The 24,725-nt window shown below is 42.6% G+C and overlaps 1 protein-coding gene across 3 annotated transcripts in view; it reads right to left on the bottom strand.

Moving 5' to 3' along the window:
- The window catches only part of CRHR2 (corticotropin releasing hormone receptor 2), a 135,942-nt gene that overhangs the window by 70,745 nt on the left and 40,472 nt on the right, over positions 1-24,725 (bottom strand). For all 3 annotated transcript variants that reach the window (XM_015619948.3, XM_015619950.1, XM_015619949.3), the window contains one exon: positions 24,538-24,657. In XM_015619948.3, the coding sequence (XP_015475434.1) occupies positions 24,538-24,657 (120 nt within the window). The remainder of the gene's footprint in view (positions 1-24,537; positions 24,658-24,725) is intronic.

Raw genomic sequence — 24,725 nt, 5'->3', positions numbered from 1 at the left:
TCACTGACACTTGGATTGCTGGAAATGACAACAACACCCAGGAGAGTCTTTCTTCAGACTTGTCCTGTTCTTACTTGAGCTCAAGATTCAGACATTTGGACTCTGAGGCCCTGTGCTCATGTGTGAGTGAAGGTTACCACGTCCCTGCTGCCAGACAGACATCCAGCACTGAGGTCACCTCTCATGTCCATGCTATCTACTCAATCCAGGCCATCAAACCACACTGAATTCCCAAATTTAAGCTAATTAATTGATTCCAAGATTGCAGCCAGCACCGTATAGACAGATTCAGCTGATCCATGGCCATTTACTTTATGGAGCTGAGTTGTTCCCCACATTGACAACAGGACAGATTTAACCACCTACAGCAAATAGAAGTATCTTCACTCCTAAATTTAGGTGCTGGAGGTAAAAAAAACACTGGCCTGAATGGGCCAGTCATTTGATGTGCAACAATCACTTTATTTTAAAGACTTCCCTCATTTGACTCTGGGTAATGCAATTGTTTTAAGGGACAGGCTATCATCCAACTTGTGTTTGTATGGGTCATGCACAAATTACTAGGAAAGATTCCCCAGCCCAGAACACTTCCACCTACCATGGAGAGGGAACTTCCACCTACACAGCTACCTGAAAAACACACGTGGGAGAAAGGTGTAGTCCAAGAAAATGTTCTTCCTGCTGGTTAGTCCAACAGGTCATTAATTCTCCCTTTGTGGTGTAGTGGCAGTGAATTCCTGCAGAGCACAGGAGGAGGAAAGGCATCACCCAGGGCTGCAGCACAATTTGTTTGTGAGCACAGAGCCATGAAACTCCATCCCTAACCCCTTTCTGGAAGGCTGACAGGGCACAGGCTGCTAATGATGTTTGGTCTTTATGGTAATTGCTTCTTAGCTGAAATTCAAAATTCAATTAGTCACCTGGCATAATTACTGAATGCACAGAGAGATGGCAATGATAATGAGAGGTGTAACTGTACTTTATTACCTGTAGTAAAGCACTGTGGAACTGAGAAGCACTAAGATCTGATTAAGACAGGAGGGAGAAGGAGAGGAAAGGAGCTGGAGGCTGGAGTTTAGGACAGATGACTCGAGAAGACAATTTGCACAACCTCTTGAAGGAAAGGAGTGTGTGCAGCCTCCCTTTATTTTAGTTTTTGCCTCAGCTAAGTGGGAATGTGGGAAGCAATACTCTCCTCACAGAGCTTTCACTGCCTGGAATTTATTCAGGAATTTATGAGTTGCAAAAAGTTTCAAAAGCAAAGCACAGCAGCTGCAGGAATGCTCATGATGGAACACAGAGCCAGTGTTCACTGGGAATAATCCTGCTCTGCTCTCAGAACTCTGCAAAAATAATGAGAAAGGTGCTTGAGAAAAGGAGGGATGAGAGCAGGTTCCAAAATGCACCTATTCATGTGATATTTGCCTGGTAAGGTTCAAATACGTTTTGACAAGGAATTCACATGAAACCTCTGGTGCAGCAGCAGAGGCTGTGAGAGGAAAGCAGGGCACAGGAGAGACAGAAAATAAGAGCAACCCAGGAAGGTGAGAGAAAACAGCACACACAACACAGGGAATGAGTTGGGCTTAAAGGCCAGGAGGATCTGCAAAACCTGATTATTATCCCTGAGTCAGCACCGGGGTTTGCCTACACCACAGGAATGCCCATCAGGAACCACAGAAGTTGCCTGGATTAAAGGGATTTTCTTTGTTAGTTGGTTATGGGGTTTTGGGATTATTGTTTTTTGGGTTTTTTTCCCATTTCAAACCATTGTCCAAATCATACATCCAGCATTTTATAAGAATCTTTGCCATTTAGAAAATCACAGGATGATTCAGACAGGTCCTGTCACACTTGCACGTCTTGGGATGTCTGGACAAAAACACAACATACGCTGCTGTCAGCTCTGCTGTGTGTGGTTGCCAAAAAGCTCTGTGTCTTCCCTGAGCCTAAATATTCATCAGAAGGCAGGCAAGAAACAGACTGTCTGCAAGACAAAAAAAGCCTGCAAACATCAGACGGGTGACCATTTGCCAAAGCAGCCTCTGCCAGCTTTCATAGCTAAGCCTAATATAGGAACATAAAAAATTCCAGATGTTTCTTGGCAGATATGAGCCCATTTTGCTGAACCACATTTCCCCTTCTAATAATGTTAGTTTAAAAGGGGGATGAGAATGAGGAAGTTCTCCCAGTTTCTGTGAAGTGAACCTAAGGTGTGTGAGAACAATCCCTTCCCAAACCATACAATTTTATAGCACAAGCAAAATACTCAGCAACATCAAGAGGCAGAATTTTGACTGTGGAGATTGCAGATGGAGGGGTTATAGCTCACATTTATTTATATAAAAAGCTTCTTTAGGCCATCACAGATTAGGGCTGTTGGAGATGAGGAAGTAAAGTCCCTGCAGATACAGGGAAATACAATAATTCCAAGTCTCAGAAACCTTTTACAGGCACTAACAGTGCTACATTCTCTGTGGGCTGTCCCTCCACATAAATTCCTTCTCCCACTGGGTGAAGAATAAGGTTTAAAACCAGCTCTTGCCAGGAGAAAAGCAGCACCCAGCTCAGATCTTTCTTACACAGCCACAATGAGGAACAGGAAACTTTCATTAAAGAAATTACAATAAGGAGCACTGGGCTTTTGAGATCCAATTTTGCCTCCCCCTCAGTTTTCCTCTTCCCATCCTTGAAAATAGTGTGAAGAAATTTATTGAATTAATCACCCAGCACAGCAGTGCTATGGGGAACTCAGTGTCCAGAGATGCTTCATAGATGGACATAGAAGTGCAGCAGGAAATAGCTGAGTTTGTAGATAAGAAATTTCCTGGCTGATGATGCACCTACTTGGATTTAAAAGTTCACCAACTGCATAAATCCCAGTCTTTCCCTTCCACACTTTAAATTGCTGCTTCCATTGCTGCATTTCCATTCTTTCCCAAAATACAGCATGGAATATGAATCATGTGCCAGTCCTTTCCTCCAGGACAGCACGTATTGAAACCTTAAGAGAGATCACAAACCTGAGAGAAATAATATTTCATCCAATGTTTGCTAGTGCTGTAGAGCAGCAGGAAATTTGGTTTGCAAGTGATATCATAAAGGAAGTGAAGAAGTACGAGATTCATTTTGAGAGGGAACTGTGAAAGACCATATTGTTCTGTATGTGCTGTTTTCATGCCCACAGCACCTTATCAACCAGAAGAGGCAGATCAGAGATATGCCTTTGGCTCTCTGAGAGTGTCTGCCCTGCTCCTGGGTCTCTGTTTCAGCCCAGCTTCCCCAGATATCTCCCAGCCCACACACAAATGATCCTCCACAAGAGATTCCCCATGCACAAGGAGCTGAGTGATCACTTGTTGGCCAGGAAGACCTGGGATAATCTGCAAAAAGAGGTAAAGAGGCTGTTCCCTTGCCATAACCTGATTAATGCATCTCTCATTTGGAAAGCCTGCTGCTATGTGGGAAGGTGCTTTCTTATCACCTGGTAATTATTGTCTCTTTGGGGTTTTGAAATGGCATGGGAGGGAGAAAGGGAATTTTAAAATCTCTTCTAATTTTATAGCACATAAAACGCTGTCAGCACATGCTGTGACAGTCTAAGAAAAGCATTTCACCAGCTTCATTTCTTGGCTAAACTCCCTGATGAATCCTAAGATCCTGAGCTTATTTCAAGCAGGAATGATAAGTGGGCCATCTCTGAACCATGCCATGTGGTTTTGGGTTCACTGCAGCCTGGCAAACATGGTGTGGCATCTCCAACATCATCACACACATTTTAAAGACCACATATCTGTGATCTCGGTGCTGTCTGTGCCACTCAAACAGCTCTGGGAACTGCAGGAAACAGGGGTTGAATGAATTCATGGGATGAATTCTCCATGCAGTTCCATGATGATAAGGATGTGGATGCAAAGGATAAATCATCTCATGCTGGCACTGAACACTGCACATCTTGCACAGCTTTACATTCAGGGCATTAATCTTAGGTTTGTCATACAAATCTCCTCACAATACAAAAAGGACAGAACAGCCTCTCCACCCACCCCCCCAATATTCTAGACCCCTCTCAGAGCACTAAAATGACACCTCTCACTGTTTCAGCTCAGTGTTTCTCTCAACATTCTTTCCCTACACTGCACTTTTTCCCTTTCTTTCTAAAGCTGATATGAAAATCTCTTCAAATCCAGAACTGAAGCCCCAAATTTGCTGGTTTAACCATCCATAGATTCATGTACCACCTTCCTGGGACATTGTTCTGACATAAACACTGGCTCCAGGGATTTGGAAGCAGCACAATAAATTCGATCTGGACTGAAATTAAACAATAAATGAGGGAAGCAGGGCAGTCTTCTCATGCCAACACCATCCATAAAGAAATGCTGCATCCAGCAAGGACATAAGCCAAGATCTGGTGGTGGAAGAAATGTTCTAGGTGCTCCAAAGAGGATAAAAGAGTTGGTGATGCTTCAGCACTTCCCAGATTTAGTTTAATACAGGTAACTGCATGAATGGCTAGAAGGGAGGATGCTGAAAGAAGCTCCTGCCATTCAGAGCTGAATTTTCTTGCTCCTTAAAGACCTCCTGGTTTCTTGTCATGCTGATATGGAAGGTGGGCACTAAGATTGGTTGTTTACAGTGACAATGCAGAAGGAGTTTTAGAAACTATATGGTAAAAAAGGTCTCTTGAAAAGATCTGCCATCTCCTTTCAACAAAGAGAGCAATTAGATCAGGTAAAATATGATTGGAAGTGCTCATTCACCTCAGAGAAATGTTTAGTGCTCATCATTCACTTCCACTTAGCTGAGACTCTGCCATTTATACATTTACTGACTCTGGCAAGAGATTTTCTCAGATCTTCTCTCATGACAAGAAAAACTACTGAGAACTCATACATTACATTTCTTACACTGAGGCAGATTTATCCTCAGTGCCATTTCCTTTTCAACTACAAAACGAGCTCCCCAAGAGCAAACTGATTGAGCAATATTTAACCACTGGGTAGTCAAGTGAGGACTGCTTAATTGATATTCTCCTTGGTACCAAACCATAAAACCTCAAATCCCAAGCTTGCCATGAACAACTGTGGTGTAGAATACAAAAAAGAAAATAAAAAAAAAAGGAAAAAAGAAAAAAAAAAGCCCTACAAACAACAGGAAAAAAAAAAAGCTTGAATGGGCAGATGAACTGCTTTGGACTTCAAAGAATCCAAAGTGCATGAAAAAGTATCTGAAATTTATAACACTTTTCAAATTAATTCAGCTTTAGACTTTGTCTGTCAAGTGATAATGAGCTATTGACTTGTATATCAAATGTGGGAAAGGTGGTATGGTGATACTAGAGTGGCTTTCTTTGATAGACTAATTAAAACGTAACTTCATTATTTTTTTTAAAGGTAGAGTGAAATACTGATGGCATCTGAAGAGCAGTGAATTATGTTTCATGGCAATAAAACCCTCCTGTGCACATCCTGAATGGGGCAGAAAAGCTACATAGTATTTTTGAAAAATATACAAGCTTGACAGTTTAGACCACTTTTAATTTAATGTGAGCATGAAAAAATCTGCAGTGCAACATAAAACCTCTGCACAAATGAGCATCCAAATCCTCAAGCCTCCTCTCTAAGAAAAATAAGCAATTACTTAACAGTTGCACTGGAAATGCTCATTTTGGACCAGTGCCTCAAGGGATGAAGTAAGGGCTGTTCTATTAAGCTCTGTTTGTTCCCTTTTTTACCCTATGAATTTTATTTATAACAGTGCAATAGGGAGACCCAGTCTGTGTCCAGCTGCTCTGTCACCTCCCATTCCCAGGGCAAAGCCAGATGGCAAAGACCTGCTGGAGTACCTGCAGTTCCTCCTTCAGGAATCCTCCTGAAGGAATGGATTCCCAGAGGTGGGTCTGACCTTATCTCCAGACAAAACAGGAGGAAAGGAATAAAGAAAAGGGGGGGAAAAAGCTTTTAAAAAGGTTAAAAAAATGTGATACAAAGGCCCATAGTGCTACATTCTGACTGTCTGTTCATAAAATGCACCTAAATAATTCCTCTTTTGCTTGTATTGCAGTGGTGCCTCTGCAAGCCCATCCAAGGGGCACATCCATCTTCAGGATGAGATAGAAGGCTTTCCTCACTTGTTTTTAGTCACAGAAACAGTTCAGATGTGGAAACATCTGGGATTATAGCTAAAGATTGACATGTTCAGAGGGTGATTTGGTCCCTTCACTTTTCTCCGTTGACCAGAGTGTTGAGAAGGCTTTGAGGAGTCATCCTGCAGAGATGGATCAAATTCAGTGAGATAAAGCCTGCCTCATATGGACAAAACCCCCCTTACTTTGGATCTTGAGGTTCAGTGCTACAGTTTTCTAGCACTAGGCTTAGAAGAATTCTACAGTAATAAAATCTAAATGAAACTGTACATTTTTTAAGGCCAGGTTGGTGTGGCAGGGTCACCTGAGGTGCACACAGACCATGCAGAAAGCCACAGCCTGAAGAGAAGTTAATACTTCCTGAGTCTGGACTTTGATCCCTCTATGATTTTAGCAGGTGTGGTGATTGATTAATGCCCACAAAATAATATTTTGAGTCTTAAAACTCTTTCTACTGGAGTGGCATCTGGAGGTTGTGTACAGCACTTCCAGCAGCAGAAGCCTCAGGCAGAGACCCCAGACTGTTGTGGTGCTGTGACTGAAAACAGCACCCTTCCAAAATTCCTGTGAGCTAAGGCTAGGAAGGAACAGTGTAAGAACAAGAAACTGGAGGCCTGGGTGCAGGATCCAAACCAGGCAATGAGGAGACTTCAAAGTGCCCAACAAAATGTCCCAGTCATGGATCACAGCCCAAAAGAGTGATGGCCACAAGCATGGTGAGGATGGCTTTTACTTAAGTGCTCCTGTCTCAAATAAAGGAGGGCGGTGAGGATGGTGAAGGGTCTGGAGGGGAAACCATGTGAGGAGAGGCTGAAGGCACTTGGCTTGCTCAGCTGGAGAAGAGGAGAGTGAGGGGAGACCTCACTGTGGTCTTCAGCACCCTCCTGAGAGGCAGACATCAATCTCCTCTCTGGTGATAAACCCTGAGGGAGTGGCTTGAAGCTGAGTCAGGGGAGGCTTAGCTTGGAAATCAGGAAAAGGTTCTTCCTCCAGAGGGTGGTTGGGCACTGCCCAGGCTCCCCAGGGAATGGGCATGGTCCCACCCAAGGCTGCCAGAGCTCCAGGAACATTTGGACAATGCTCCCAGAGATTTACAGGGTGGGATTGTTGGGGTGTCTGTGCAGGGCCAGGAGTTTTATGCCTCAAGAGGCTGCAATGGTGTCCTCGGCTCTTGGGCTGGAAAAGGATTGTTTTGGCTGACTAAACTGTGAAGAGAACTTGGCAGCACTTTACATGAAGTTCAGAGTTATATACCAGTACAGTACAGAATCTGGAAAATATATGAAAGCTAAAACTTAAAGGCATCAAGTTGAACTCGATGGTCCTTGTGGGTCCCTTGCAGTTCAGGATATTCTCTGATATTGTGACTCTGTAAATCCTATCCATAATAAAAATAGAGATTCCCCATCCCTGGGAGTGTTTCAGGCCAGGTTGGATGGGGCTCAGAGCAACTTGGTCTAGCAGAAGATGTCCCTGTCCATGGCAGAGGGGGGTGGAACTGGATGATCTTTAAGGTCCCTTCCAACCCAAACCATTCTCTGATTAGGGAGTTCACAGCTGAACCTGCATTTCCCCTCTTGTGCCTTATAAAGAGAGATTTCCCACATAACAGCTCCCAAATGAAATGCTAGTGAGTAAAAAATGACTTTACTGTCACACAGCTACAACATCCTGGAGTAGTTCCCAATAATGGCATTTAAAATTAAATGATTACCAAGATTTTTTTTTTCCCTTCTCAGCTATCTGATCTTGATAATTATATCATGTGAAATGAGATCATTTGATGCACCACCCTCAAACTCTTCTCCTCTTAAAATAGAATCTAAATCTTTCTATAGATAGAAGATTCTTTAAGTAATTACACATAAAGTGTTCAGAATAAAATGTCTCTTCCTGTGCACAAGGATTTATCTTTGGATTAATCAATAGAAGAAGGTTGGCAGATTATTTTAATAACAGTACAAAGGTAATTAAAATTTGCTCTCGTTATTTTTGAAACACAAAGGAGATGCAATACACCTCATGTAACAGTTTCTTCTGGTCATCATCTGAAATGCACTTAATCACTGTAATTAGCTGTTACATGACTGCACATCATGAATACATCAGGAAGAAACATTAAACTTCAGAGAAGAACTTAGGATTTAGTTCAGTCTGAGAGGAGAATACAGCTCATTATCTCTTTAAACAAATTTAAAGTGCAAAATGCATATACCAATGGCTCTGAGGGCCTCTGTTACCTTTGTACAGAAATAATTTCTGAAAACCACTCAGAAGATGCTTCAGACTGCAGGAAATGCTGCTTGATTACAAGTGACCACAGCCAGCTTACAAACTCTCCTTTACATCTATTTTCTCCTTTTTTTTTTACCACTTTCTTTCCACTTAAACTTTTTCCCACCCTGAAATAGTGTTGTTTATGATATGTTGAAGTGATTGCTCTCAGAAGTGAAGCACTGAGATACACAGAACTCATTTATAGGAGGGTTTGGGGAGACAGAGAGCAGCAGCTTAACTGACAACCCTCCTTGTGATAACTTGAGAGGGAATTTGACTCACAAATGCTGCTGAAATGGCAGACAGTGAAGTTCCTGGAGTTGAATGGAGAACATTTAGCTCCTCAAGAATCAGCTGATGGCACCAGACTGGAAGCTGAGACCCTCAGCTCTGGAGCCACCTTAGAGAAGGCAGAAACACTCATTGGGATTTTAAGGACCATGCCAAACAGGATATGTCATATCAAACGACATCAGAAACCTCAGGGAAGTTTAAAAATGTTTGTAGGGAATGATGACACCACAGATCAGTGCCTTTTTTCAATTAAAAATGACTGATTTTGATATTCTTTGAAGTGAGACAACTGAGCTGGAATTTCATGTAAAAATAACATCACTTTAGTCTGGTGTGTCTGTTTGGGGAAAGGGTATCTGCTACAGGCAGAGAGAATTCCTTCATGACTTCACTGAGACATAAAAATGTCTCTGAGTCAGCACTCTGAATCCTGACTGTGTTCTGAGACTGAAAACCAGGGACTGCATTTACCAGGGCTGAGTTTAAAACATTTCCACCTGGTGTAAAATACAGTCAGAGATGAGACTGAATAAACATTCCAATTCAAAATTCCATTCAAATGCCCCAGTTTGCATTCTAGAAGCCTCTCCCTAGGACAGCAGCCTGTGCTCTGCAGCATTCAGCCCTCATAACTGTACTCCCAAGCTGGAAGAATTTTGAAAAAAACAATAAAAATCAGGATGAATTTTCCTGCATTTATTTGATATCCCCCTGGGGTGGGATGACTGGCTGACTGCTAGGTGCCCACCACACCTGCTGTTCTCCACCTCCCCTCAACATGATAGGAGGACAAAATAAGATAGAAAACTCAAAGCATGAGAAAAAGACAGTTTAGTGAGTAATTAACAGTTTAGTTAATTAATTTGGCTCTGTCAAACCTGGGGACAGCCCCTGACCACCTCTGTTCAGAATAACCACTCTTGCATTCCTCTGCTACCAAACCTTTGCCATGTTAGCCCAGTACAGCTCCTCTCTTTCCTCTCTGGCCTCCCAATAGTTGCCTGGGGAAAATATTTTCCAGATTTTGTTTAGAGCTTATTAAAAAAAAATAAATCTGGTCCTTAAGCTCCACAGCAGTGCCACCAAAATGAAGTTAATTTTACCATCAACAATCAATAATCTTGTTCACAAAGAAAGAAGCAAACAGGAAGCGCTGGTTTAATGGTTGGACTTGATCTTAGAAGTCTTTTTCAACTTTAGTTATTCTATTATTCTATGAATACTGCAACAAACACCACCACAGCAACAAGCCACAGTTGCAACAAGCAAATATAATCTTTTGCCTGAGCATGCAAAAAAAGAAGATGAAATTAAGTCTTCTGTGAATCATTTTTTTGTTTGTAGTCATGAAATTAATCTGAGCACTCAGGACACTGCTACTACTGCAGCTGAAAACTACCTATTATAAATTACACTTTGTATATAATAATGCACCTATAATATAGGCATGTTTATATATATATACTTATATATAAATAGGTATATTCTTGTATAATATACCTATTTAAGTTTTATATTTTATAATATATCTATTTAAGTTTTATATTTATATTTTATAATATATCTATTTAAGTTTTATATTTATATTTTATAATATACCTATTTAAGTGCATTTTAAGCGCATAAATTGGCACTTCCAAAAGAAAACAGAGATATCTGGAGATCTTTTCCCCTATCAATGATCTAATGATCTTATTTAACTCTTTTCTGCAGAGTTTCTCCTGCCAAGCTTCCTGCCAGAGCCTTGTGTCAAAGGCAGGTTTGTGTGACCTGTTATTTCACAGCACCCACCACTCCTTCATTACAAAATTACATGTATTATGTGCAGCAGAATTGCATAATCTGTGTAATTAGCTCATCTCAGTGACTGCTGGCAGTGAGAGCAGCTGGGAAGGTTGGGCAGAGGGCAGAGCTAATGACACCAATTCAGGAATAAGGAGTGCACCTGTAGAAGTGCCTGGTTCCAGCCCTGTGTGTGTCCCAGAGCACAGCTGAGATCAGCACTGCCTGCAATCCCCCCAAAAAAGCTCATTTATGGCAAGAGCTGGCTGGGAGCTGCACAAGGCAGAGCTCACTCCCAGGTGCTGAGAGCTGAGCAGAGGCACAAAGCCCAGCTCCAGGGCAGGCTGCCAGACTTGCTGCTGCATCAAACCCCAAAATGCACAGGAAAAACAGATCCCTGTCCTTTCCTGCTGGAAGAATCCAGCTCTACAGAGATGGGGCAACAGAGAGGTGCTTTAAAAGATTTTATTCCATTATCAGCCTCATAGAAGGGTGAGACATTTAAGATGTTACACCACATAAGGAGCCAACTTATTTCCTCCTTACAACACCTTAAAAATGTTTTTTCAGCCTATTAGCATTAGCCACACAATGTTGCTAATACTTCTAACACAAATTACCTGTTATTTTTACCCCACATGGTCTTACCACAATGAGTCTTTCACAGTTCTGATTCTCCAAAATATCAGGTCTGTTTGCAAGACCACAGTTTAAAACTTGTTTTCAGTTCAATCTCTCTCTTAACAACATCTTCTCTATTCCATGGCCCAGCTAAGTCAGCACCCCTCATCTCAGGCTTTGAATATAAATGTACAAGACTATGCAAGTTTTTAGTCAGGCCCCAAGAATCCTCTACAATTCCATTTCTCACATTTCCTGTTTTGTTCTCCTCTTCTTTCCTTCCTTGTCCTGACAGTAGCTTTGTTTCTCCTTCTACAACTTGTTAAGTACAAACCCCAATTCTGCACTTTTTGGACCCAGAATGAAGCTGCTGCTTTCACTGTTGCTCTGTTTTTACATTTTTGGGCTGCTGACCCTGTCACACCCTGCACTGCTCATTGCACCCAAAGTGTCCCCTGTGCCCATGGGGCTGACACCCAGAAGCCTGCAGGGAATCAATACATTGTTATTTAGGTTTTAGTATTCTTTTTTAGAGTTTTAGCATGAAAAAGGCAATGCAGAGCCTGATCAAAGGCTGCTCCCTCCTTTCCATGTCTCACATCATTTTGCCTGAGAGTTTGAAATTCCTCCTCATCCGTGCTACAAAGTTGCATGATGTATTTGAAGTGTGTTTTCATAAAGAAAAAAAAAAAAGTAATTGAAAAAATAAAACTCAGCTTATGGAAAGCAAAGCCAGTCTCCACTGATAAAGCAGGACAGTTCACTAATTTATCTTCACTGGATCAAGGAATGGAGCCAAATCCACTGGAAGGGACCTGACAACAGGATATGTATTATACTAGAAAATGTAGCCTAGGAAACAACCCTGCATTGCAGAGAAGAGCAGCAAATAGCTGAATAAATGTGATTGTGATAACTGAGCACTTCATCTGGCACATGGAAAACCTGCAGGTGCTATAGACCAGCAGGTCTGCACCAAGACAGCAAGGCAGGAAAACAGAGCTACAGAGATGTGAAATCTTATGGCTAAACACACAAATATATTGGTGACTGTACCCATCACTTACACAAATTAAATATCCAAGCTCACGGATATTTCTGCAGTTCTGGAGGTATTAATGAAAGTATTTCTGCTTTTCTCAGACCACACAAGGACATGCTTTCCATTCAGTTCACATCTCCATATTGAGAACAGAAGATTGTTACTGCTGAAACAGAGACCTGGAGAGAACACTATTAAGACAGTGAAATCCAGCTGCCTGCTTAGCAATTTGTACATCCAAAAGTCTTTCTATGGAAACTTACAAAGCACTGAAAAACACAGATTCTCTCCTCAAAACTCTCCTGGCTCAGCCCTAAAGAAATTAATGATGCTGAGGAATAAAGGTGACATGTTAGCAGGGAAATACTTGCACTCTAAACAAAAAAAAAAAAAAAAAGGAGGAGAGAAGTCTCCAGAGTTGGAAAGCTGCAGAGTCCCTGAAATACTGGAGTTAATTTACCAAGGGCAGGGCTGGCTGCAGGGTATGAACAGGTCTCATTTGCTGCCTGCTCTGACAGAAACAAGCTGGAAACTGCCTCCATCCCTTCCCTTTCACACTGGCACAGCCACAGACGCTGCCTCTTGGCTGCAGCAGGGCTCCAGAACAGCCCCACCCGGGTGTCCCAGATGGATCCCTGCCAGCTGAGGCCAGGGAAGTCCTGGAATTCACACTGAAGGCAACACAGCCAGAACCAGAGTGGTTCTAATGGGAAGCTGTGGTGCTGTCCTGTGTGCCTGCCCACCAAAACACAGGACAAGAACACCCTCTGAGAGATAGGAAGAAAAATAATGAAGAAAATTAATTTATGAACATCTCTTTCCCATTGAGACATGGGAAGGGAGAAGGTACTTAGGCCAAACATACTAAAAATCAAGCTGCATGTCTCCTGTTCATTTACAAGACAAATACTTTGGGTCTGGCATTTTCTTCTGTTGAATTTTAGTTTGCTCAGGGGCTCTGGTGGACCTGCAGCCAGGAACTGTGTCTGTTATCCTCTGCTGCCTTGGATGTGCGACAGTATCACCCTTATTCTCTACATCTGGTACTTAACCCTGAATTCTCTTCTCTCACCTGCTGTTCTTTGGGATGGAATTCAGATTTTTGCCTGCTGTGCCACAGCTGGCAGTGAGGCATTGCAGCTCTTCCCCACAAATGTTTCTGCATGCTTCCCATAGGTTTGCCCCATCCCTTTGTCCCTTCTCATGGTAGAAGTGTCAGATTAGGTGATCTTTAAGGCCCCTTCCAACTCAAACCAATCTTTGATACTATGATTTGAAACTTCCAGCACTTAAAAGTTCATCCCAAGGAAGCTATATTTATCCAGTCCTTCCACCTCAAGCAGATAACTTCCATGAATGAGCCATCACTGAGTCATTGACATTTCAGGATTAAATCAAAGCAATTAGCCCTGCCTTTTCCAGCTGATTTTCACTGAGGTAACATGGCAACTAGACAAACGTCAGTGCCCCTATTCCCCTAAAAGCAAGCAAAGCAGCATACTCAATTCCCCTAAAAGCAAGTAAAGGATGAATTAAACCATTTTCATGGTGCAGGAAATTCACATATTACTCATCAATAGGTAAATGGAATCAAAACAAGAGCCTGAGACCACTCTCACTCTGATGCACACCTGGTAACACAAGATCTTCATATACAAAACACCATCACTAAGTCACAGGTGTCCATGAAAAACAAACAGTTGGTGATAGAGGCCACTAAAGGATCTATCTGAGATCTGTAGGGATATCACAGACTCACAGAAATGCCTGCTTAGAAGGAGCAGCAGAGTTCATCTGGTCCAACTTGCAATGTCCTATTGCCACACCAGGTTTGTTTTCACCAAGCAAAGCCAGAGCTTCTTCAGCTCCATGCTCGAAATTCCTAGAAGTGCTTGTTTCATGAAGGAAATAAAATCCCAGTGAAGGTTTCAAAGCTACTCATGAACCTAAAAACTCACACACACATCACTGACCTACCACAGAGAAATCAATTTCTTTCCCTGAGATTGCAGGAGGTGAATTTTAGCTCAGTGCACCAGAAGCTGAGTGCACACAGAGTCGATTTTCACCTGGTCCCAGAGCATCAGTGACTCATTCACATCTACCCCATTCATGCCTCTTCCTGGGCCTGCTCAGGGACTGGGAAAATGAGAATGGGTTGGATAAAGAGCCTAGGAGAGATAATGTACTGAAGTCAGACAGGAGACAGGCAGGTCCAACCACTTAAAGAAGTGATGAAAAAATAACCCCCAGATTCTCTCAAAGCCCTGTAATTGCAGTGACCGTGGTCAGGTGCTCATCTGTAATCCCAGCAACTCAGCCTCAGATCTGCAGCTGAGATCTAACAGAGAATCAGTAAAACAGGAATCCCTAGGAAAGACTTTGCACCTGTTTGCTGAGAAATCCAGCTATTGATTAGCGTATTTCTAGATTCAGGAGAGTTTTTTACATATTCCCAGGATAAAATGAATCACACTGCTTTGATGTCTTTGCTCTTCTAACACACTCACCTCACTTGGTCAGCTCAGAGTTCCTCCTATCCCCCTCAGCACTCACTGAAGGAATAAACCACAGTGTTCATGGACAATAAAACTGCTGTTATTACTGTTGCTGGATTTTTTTTCCCAGGAGAAACATGCTGTGAACACAGGAGAGATGAAGGGATTAAAAACAGATTAGGGCAAAAAAATAAATCCAGACTGAGAATGGGTTTGTACATGGACGAGGATGACTTAACTGTGTGAAAAGATCTTTGTGGGGATCCTTTAGTTCTCCCCAAGAAGGAGTAAGAAGCAGTAAAACCCAGTATTCCTACTGCTACAGCCACTGCCTGGAACAGGGCAATGCTGTGAACCCCCACAACTGCACTTGGATTTATCCCTGTCCCTTTTGAGACAGGCTTGGAAACAGAAAGCAGACCCAAGTGGGAATTTGTTCTCTCACTTTCACACCAAACAAAAGCTTTCTGATTTTTGGGCTGCTAAGTAGACTTTCTTTAAGCACAGGCAGCTCTGGTGGAAAAGTGCATCTTTTGAGATTAAGACATTAATTTGGTAATTAATGACAGAGGGGCAAGTGGGTGAGTTTATACATGATAGTTACGTGGAGTGGGAGAGTCAGAAGTTTGGATTAGATGGCCAAAAATTAACCAAAATGTGAACTTATGGGATCCTGTCTTTCTTTACTACAAAGTGTTGTCAGTGAAGAATAAAAAGGTTCTCTCTACAAAGGCCTTGCTAGCTGCTGATGGGGTCACTGTCCCACCACAGTCCCACCCACCCAGGCAGGTGCCCAAATCCCTACAATCCCACCCAAGATACTGCCACCCACATCCTGAAAAGAAAACTAAGCCCTTACAAAAAGGACTTCCCAAAAGGGCTTTCCAAGTCAGGGGTCACCCTTTCCCCCAGAGCTCCTGGAACAGAAAAAACTCCCACTGGGAAGGAACCTGTGAGGAGCTCTCTCTGTGAAGGCCAGCCCTGGGAAATCTCTATGAAGGGCTCTGCTTCTCACTTTCCCCTTCATCCCCAGCCTTTTACTCTGCTGTCTTGCAAAGGAATAGGGTGTTCCCTCCTTATGAATCCTAGGAATCCATTTCCAGCACCCAAACTCCCATTCTCCACACCAGTTCCCACACAGAGATCAGAGTTTTCAGTTGTTCAAGTGTGTTAAGATCAACCCAGAAACAAAAATCTTTGAAATCCTTCTGCTTCCAAACTCTGCATCAGCTGCTCCTGTTGCAGAGCAGGAATCAGTGTGGAGCCTGGAGATCCTGCAACAAGTCCTGACTGCTCATGGTGTACTTTGAAATACACAAATGCTGATGTTTCAGAGATTACTGGCATAATTCAGCAATTCCTAAGTTAGATAAAAATTCTTAGAAATAAGAAAAAGAATCCCTAGGAAGTCACATCTAAGTTTAGTTAAAATGGTAATGATGCACTAGCAGAGTAATTTCCTATTTTCTGTGTTTGTCTCATTTCCGTAGCACATTCTGTTTTGCAAAGCTGTGTTTGCTCCCTGGCTGACTGAGGAGGATGCAGCTCCTCTGCATTAATTCTTCTGTCACAGCATGGTCAGGGCTTTCCAACCACCAGGAGTTTGGGACAATACAACCAAACTGGGAAAGGTTCCTCCTCCTTCTGTTTTCCCAGGGAAGACTCTTCATGAGACTTGAGAAATTTTTTTCCCCTGGGTTTTTTTTTTTTTTTTTTTTTTTTAATATTGAGTTTTTAGTCCTATAATTTGTTTCAGAGTTTTGCTTCTCCCAGCAAAGTCTCATATGGAGCAGTATCTGGCCCTCTGTTATTCCCAGCACTGCAGAGAGAGAAGTCAGCATAAAGCAATCCGAGTTTTATTGATTCTATGAATTTGTCCCAAGAGCTACTAATTATGAACTCCAAGAATAACATCTGAAGGGACTGAAAACCGCACTGAAAAAAAAAAAGGAAAATATCTACTAAAAATCCATTCCCCTTCAATTTCCATGGGAAACCTCATTTCTTATTGACTTCTCAAGCTGCTAAGAATGGCTGTTCTAATTGGGGCGTCAAATCTGGATGTTGGGGTCCAAAACTGAGTAGGAGGTTCCCTTTCCCAGGACAGCAAACCTCGGGCAAAGCCTTGAATGACTGTCAGAGCCTGAGAATTTTATTTGGACGAGGATGTAGCATGAAGTTCTGTTTTTCCAAGCCACAGAAATTGCAAAGATTCACCGTTATATGAGCAGCAAAGATACTTCTATGTCAGGACAGAGCATGGAGGGCAACCTAAGGAATCTAAATCTGGCTAATTTATTGATTTAATTATTCTGCAGACCACGAGCAACAGGCAGGTCACAGCTGAGGTGTTTTTCCCCACTGTTAACACACCTATGAGTTATTCCTGTGAAGTGGGAGCAGCTGGAGCATCAGGTACTGAGGGAAATCATCAGCTGCTGCCAGGGGACAGCACTGAGACATCAGACTGATGCAAAGGGCAGCAGTGCAGTGCTGAATACCCTGTGTCCAGCCAGGAGCAATCCCTGCATCATCCAAGGGCAGGTTCTTCTTACCTGCTCAGGCTCCTCTGATGGATTTGTGGCTTTGCGTGGCTCCACATCCCCTGCCAAAAAACCTGCCTGGGGACAAAGCTTGGCACTGCCCTTCCCTCAGCTTTTGTGGGCAGCCCTGGTGGAAGAGTGACCTGCAGTGACCTGAACACCCCGCAGAAGAGGGGACACAGAGACCATCCTTCCCCGCTGTGTCCTCGGCCCCGTTTCACCTCAGGGATGCTTTCAGCCGTGCAGCAGGATGGGGACAGCTCTGTCCCAGCCCAGGGTCACCCGCAGGTGGCTCGGGCAGCCGCGGGGACACCGCCTTTAGCTGCACTCCAGGTGACACCCTGTGGCTGGCGGGTGGCATGGCGGGTGACCATTGTCTCCTGACACTGTCCCCCGGCTTTTGGGACAGCAATCGGAGGCTGGGACCCGCCGAGTCCCGGAGAGCCTCGGGTGTTCAGCGAGCGGCGAGAACAGCCCCGTTCCACCTTCACGGTTCCACCCCAGCCCCCCGCAGATTGTCTGGATGGCACAATAAAACAAGAAATCCCAATTCACAAGAGAGTGACAGCACTGGATGCAGCTGGGTGGGATTTTTCCTCTCATTCTGATATGGTGTGATGAGGATTCGTAATATATTTCATTCTTTCCCTTCCCCGTCTGCTCCTCAGCCATTCCCTCTTCCTTCCCGTGCTCCAGAAGCAAACATTTTTGCAAGTATCATCTAATTCCAAATTTGTGGAAAGAAATGGACTTCAGTGCATCTGTTTGCCAGCTGGAAGTCACTGCCAGCTTAGACAACAGCAAGTTCCAGAGAGATGGAGGCAGCCGCCTTTGGGAAAGAAAGAATCACAAAGAATCCTCCAAAATAACGTGGGGAACCCTTTGTGGCTGGTCCTCCCCAAGGCCCAGGGTTAAAAGCCCTCTCCAAGAGGTGCCACTGCTCAGGTCTGACTGACTTTGGTGTAGAATGGCAGCTGCAGTTCCAGTTCTGGTAAAGTCAGGGTGATTTTTGCCTCAAAAGCCAAGCCTAAAGTGAAGAGAACCCAAAGCAGGTACAACGGGACCACAGCAGAGCCATCTCGTAACTTATTAGCAAAGAACAAAAGTACAAATCCGTGTTTAATTGGCTGGAGAAAAAGTCCTTGAATGTTGACTGAAGTAACATTAACAATCTCCTTATTTTACTAAATGCAATTAATTTGTATTCTGGGCTCAATGAAGAAATCACATGTTTTACATGATAGTAATGGGAGAAAGAAAAATGGATTCTTTTCATTCCTCCTTGTAAATATTTTTTTCCAACATTTTTCTTCCAGACTGCAAAATCAGAACCATCTCATACCACAAATTATGCTTCACAAAGGGAAGGAAAAAAGAGAAGAAAAACTTGGGGGAACAAGTGAAGCCTCTCCCATCTGTGCATGACTGAAATCCAGAGTTTCCCACTGCATTTCTGGAAGATGTGTGTATTTGTGTTTCTCTTGCAAAAGCAGTGAGAGAAAATGAACAAAAATGGTTGAAATTCTAATCTGGACACAAAGCTATTGGAGACAAGCTGACCTAATGAGCTGCAGATTTGATCTCCTCAGAGAGAACCTTTATGAGCTTAAAAATGATGTTTTATTTCCTGCCTCAGAATTCCAATTCTGGACTTCTTTTTTTCCACTGTCGAGTTTGTTTCATTTCTCATCAGTCTCCTTCCTTTAACTTTCATGTAATCTTGACTTCCTAGCTGAAAATACTGTGTTTTACCTCCTAGGATGGCTGATACATGGCTACTGCACGGCTGCAGACTTTTATTAACAAAAGAAAAGTATTTTTCTAGTGACTCCATAACTAAAATTGGCTACAAAACATTTATTTTTATCCCAAATACCCTGTCATTTAACAGTGGGATAAAAGCCTTCTGGACATTGAACAAGGTTACAAAAGACAGTTGAGGTGAGAGTAGTTTAAGGGTTTAATAGTGATTTTTTTTTTTTTGAGTCTGGAAATACAAATGCATGGCCATGATGGGCATTTTATTTCTCTCCAGTAATGACAAAAACTTCAGGGTATCTGTCATTAACAGCAGGACTTTGCTTTCAAAAATGCAGCCTTTAGAAATCAAGCCAGAAAAACCTCTGGGGAACAAGTAAGTCATGTGAATGTGATCAACAGAATTGGTCAAGACACTAAAATACATGAGATAAAACACAAGTGAAAATGTTAATTGAGCCTCTGGGCCAGCCACTTATAAAAGTGCACATTTCTGTAATTATCAGGACAGAGCTTGCCTGCAAAACACGAACAAGACTCTGAGATCAACGATTTCCTAGCAAGGCTCATGTTTTATATGCAGGCTGGAGCCACATCTCCAGAACTTTGAACAATAATTAATCAGAAGGAAAAGCAGCAAAGGTTAGCTCTCCATAAAAGAATGGGTTTTTAACCTATGAAAATTAGCTCCTTTAAAAATTGAATCATCCCTTTAAACCCTTTCAGAAGAGGGGAAATGCAAACCAGAAGAGCTATTAATTCACTTCTTCACCCTTCCCTCATCACACAAAATATTATTTCTCTGTGTTCAAGTTGAGACAACCACGAACTGCAGGAATTTTTCTCTCAGTGTGGAGCAAGCCCTGCTAACAGGTACAGGTGTGATCCATGTGCCAGGGCCTCCTTCCCCCATGCCCATCCACCTGAACACAGCCCTGCTAAGCCACCAACCTTCTCCACAACTTTCTCAGCAGGCAGCTGCTTGTAGGGCCAAGGAAAAGGTGGTGCACACCCTCTCAGAACAAGGAGGAACCAAGTCCCCATCAGGGCAAGGTTAGCAGTGATTATGTGCCTGTTTTCAGCCGCACAGTCCCTGGAGAAGGTGAGGAGGATGCTTTTTGTGATATCCAAAACACTCCTGTGAAGCGCCTGTTTCATTCAAAGAGCTTCCCTGCACTGGGAGAGGGGGATTTGCAGGCAGGGATTGCAGCTACAGAGACCTTTTGTTCCTGTCCATCACAAAAGCAGTTGGATCTTAATCCCCCGGTGTGGGATCAGTGCAGCACAGCACACGCCCAGGGATGAATTCAGCTGCCTGAACACAGGCATTGGATCATTTGTCACCGAGCATCTGCAACACCTGTGAGGCCTGGGAGATAAAACACAAACCTGCAACAAGGCTGGGCCCTCTGAAACAGGAACAAAATACCCCATGGCACATCAAACAGCACTATCACTTCTGCAGGGGCTGCTGAGCTCAGCTGTTCATTTAGGCTGAGCACAGTAACTCCCTAGGCTTCATTCCTTCTGTCAATTAGAGCTCCACTGATGTGTATTAGAGCTTAAATACTTAAATTAGCTGTTGATATTGCTTGGAAATACCTAGATTAGTGGGTTTTAATCTAAAAGACTTTCCAAATGCCTCCAGCTCCTGCCTGCAGCCCAGAGCTAAGTGAGCAGCCCATGATGGGTGGGTGTCACCACAGAATATCCCCCTGCCCCACCAGGTGTTTGAGACAAACTCAAATCAGTTGAAGCTACAAAAGTCAACACTTATTATCCATCACATGAACACTGAAGCCCAGATTTTCCCCTTGCACAGGGAAATTTGTAGGGGAAGTGTTAATGTAGGCATACTTTAGCCTGTAACATGCTCTAAGTATGTGCTTGAATGGCTGTTTTTTTAGCAAGCAGCAAAACCAGACTCATTACAGGCCATTTGCTGAATTAATCAAGCTTCAGGATATCCTAATAAGTGAATTAATCTGTTTCCTAAAACAAGACTAAAAGCTTCACACTGTCAAAGCATAAACACATCTAGAGGGCAGCAACGATATTGTCATTTTTCGCTAAATATAGAACCTGAGCAGAGACAAGTGCACAGTCACACACTGCACCAACACAGACTTTTCTTTTTTCCTGTTTCTTTTAAATTTTTTTTCCCCCTTTGAAAATAATACATAAGCTTTGGTACAAAACTGTAAAATTGTAAGTGGATGGCATGATTTTCACATCCTTGGTCAAAGAGCATTTTAGCCCGTATTTACAAATCACACTGCAGGGTAAACCAGAGCGTGATCTGACAACATGACTTTATTTCCCAAATAAAGAGGGAGGAAAAAAACCCCAACATATCACCAAAATAACAAAATGTCAGGGATATAAAATCCTCACAGACTGACAGACGTTGTTTTACGAATGCATCTGAAACTTATCTGAGTCACTCAGCAGCTCCCAGGAGACACAGAGAAACAGACCCAGGCACAGAATCACCACGGGAATTTCTTGCAGTTTGGATGGAAATATTTTATGCAAACAGTTTATTCTAGCATGGCAAACAGGAGGGGAGTTTTTTAAGCACAAGTTCTTTTTCTTAAGGTTTTTTGGTTTTTTTTTTGCCCCAAATGCTTTTTCATTGAATTTGCTGGCATTGGCAGGGTTTGATAACATTTCCCATCTGAGTTAGAGTGAACATTAAAGCCTGAGAGGTGACAGGATGGACACAAAGCAGGGGAGGTGCACACAAAGCCTTTGATGAGTTGATCTGTGGAGGAACCTACCTGTCTGTTTTTGTCTTGAGTTCCATTCCCTACATGCACAGAGACTACACTGAGGTGCAGAAATAGCCCTGTGACTACCAAAACTTGGCCATGGATCAGTTTCTTGTGCTTCTCTGAGTTTTTGGTAAGCTTTTCATACAGTTTGGGCACTTCCCAGTCTGGATTTGCCAGTGTCTACAAAGCAAAAGCTTTCCTTCACAGGGAATGCTACTGGGTTCATTCCCTCCAGCTGCTTTTAGGAAATTGGTGGGAAACTGGAATCTTTCAGAGCCTGATTTCTAAAACTGAAAAAGAAATCACTGGAACTGATCCAAAATTTTTACAGGCTTTCAAATGAGAAATATACTCACAGATAGAGAAAATATACCCACAGATAAACAAAATATACTCAACAGACACAAAAAAACAATGCAAGGAAAAGCTGTAGTTCCTAAAAGGTGGGAGCTCATGAACATGGGATACCTGATAGTTTAATAAATGCTGACAACCTAGAGCAGGATAAGTTCTTAGCAGAAAAAAGGCAATGCAAGGTGGTTTCTCTAAATTGGTCTGATTTTGCTCTTAAAAAAAATAAAAAAAATCAGTATAATATAACTAACCATCATTTCTCCCTCTGCCTCATCAAAATGCAAAACAAAATAGAACAAAACTACATGTCCAAGGCACAAATCTTCTGTTGATTCAAGCCCTCTCCTATCAGACCTTCATTTTGAGCTGTATTATTCCCCTCTGAGATTTGCAAGATCCATTTCCCATTCTTTAATCAGTTGTCTCTGCTCATTTTATCATCTGCATGGGAACACAGCTGAGGTTTTCAGCACAATGAGCCTGATCACAAATGAGGCAGCCCACAAACCAACCTGGTGAAATCACACAAGTGCTCACAATGTGTCAGTATTTGGTTTTCCCAAATTCTGGACATGTTCTGCACGCAGTAATTATATTTTTCAACTACTAAAAGAGATTGCATGTGTATTCAAACCTTCACCTGCTGTCCTACTGCGTTCCCAAGCTTTAATCACTTAACTGCTATTTCCCAAGGAGCTACTGATTCCAAAAGTTGACCAAATTTTGATATAATCCTTCTGTCTGTTTTCTGCATTACAACTTGGAGGAACTATACACATGGAAGTGTCTAAGATCAACTGGAGGTGGCGACTCATATTTTATGTTGAAAGGAGAAAAATACCCATTACCATTTCAATAATATTATTTCTGTCAGTCTTTAGTTTAATTAACATGCCATTAAGAGCAGAGAATTTCAGAAAACTTATTAGCACTGCAACACAAGCATGAGCCACCACTGATAAAGAGAGGAACAGGGAAGAACTTTAAATCAGGTCATTGATGAACTAGTGAAAGCATCAACAGAGTTTATAAAGCCAAACTGAGATACTAAATTTTATTTTTTTTCTTCCATACGCAGGAAAAAACATTTAAATTCTTTCCACTGTGTTCTGCACTACCCTTGATTCTCAGAAATTTTCTTCTGGTCTCAACTGAGACTTGTCCAAGTAGTGAACTACCTGCTGTAATCAAAGCCAGCATTACCCAGCCCATTCCAGGTTCCCTCCTATTTTATTGCAAAGACCCAGGTCTGAGATGGGAGGGCTTTAGGATGATTTTGCAGTTCTCTGAGGCAACCTTTTACTCTGCTCAGAGTCTGGGGTGACAGAAACTCATCCCCAAGACCAAATCTGGCAGGGGACTTTGTTTCACAGAGCCAAGGCACCAAACTTTTGGCAAGGTATATGACCATTATACTGAGAGCTGGGGAAAGAATAAATTCACTTTCTACTAATTTAAAAATAAGATGTAAAATGTCAGGGTCACCCTTTTACGGGACTTAAGAAGAATGCTGGCCCCACAAAATTAAAACTACCTGCAAATGAGACCACCAACACCCAAGCAACAGATCAGAGTGAAACATGGGATGAAATTATCCTTACATTCAAAACCACACTGAAAAAAATGAGTGACAAACAAGTGGGTGCACATATTTGGAATTAATATGTTTAAAAACTCTTAATGAAAGGTCCAAAGGGTATTGACAGATAAGCAAGAGGAAATGAGTGCCTGGATCCCACAGCCTGAATAATAAATTTATAGTGAGTCATGATTGTTTACCGTGAAGAATAAAGCATCCAGGAGATTTCTAAGGAGCCCCCATGCTCTCTTGCTTTGAATATTATTTGCCTCCTAATTTCCTCTCCTGTCTCCTGTGCAGAGCTGATGCAGCTCCAGCCTCAGCAGCCAGTCCCTGATGAAGTTGCTGAAACAGATTCCAGCCCTCAGCCTTCTTTCTGTCTGTCAGATACAACTCCCAGCACGCTTTGAACCCCTGCTCACACAGCCAGCCTGGAAAAGGCACTGTCCTTTCAAAATACAGTTCTTAGCTGTTAGGACTAAGTATTTCATTAGCCAAAGGTTGTTTAATTATCCAGGTGGCTGCAGCACTGCCACAGACACACCGAGCTGTATGGAGCTACACAGGCACAAACACACAAAGCACCTCCTCAGACTGCAGAGGATATTTTCTGCCCGGATCTCCCTAAATGTACTTCAGCAAAGAGGAAACAGTGTCCACAAGTCTGTGCTTTTGAGAAATCTCCATCATTCCAGGCAAGAATTTTGAATATATAGCCTGGAATGTGGAGGAAATGTTGATTCCCAAGCAAACAATTTTTTTTTCTTTTATTATTATTATTTTTTCTTTAATGGAAATATATTTTGGGTGTCCCCAGGCGCCTTCTGAACACGAGATCTGCGGGTGAAGAAGGGAGTTTGTACTTACTCGTGGTGTTGTATTTGATCCCATTGAAGAACTCCGGGCAGGGTCTCTCCACCAGTTCCCCTGCAGAGGTTCTGGGCCAGCAGGTCCCGATCTGGTCCGTGGTGGCATTGCAGTACGGACCTGGGATTAAAAAAATGAGACAGAAAGGGAAAAAGAAGCGGTTGAGAACGCACAAAAGCCACACATTT

Source organism: Parus major, chromosome 2 (genome assembly GCF_001522545.3).
Source record: "Parus major isolate Abel chromosome 2, Parus_major1.1, whole genome shotgun sequence".
NCBI classification, from domain to species: Eukaryota; Metazoa; Chordata; class Aves; order Passeriformes; family Paridae; genus Parus; species Parus major.
Note: the sequence above shows the minus strand (reverse complement) of the source record. Positions and strands in the feature narration are given on the sequence as shown.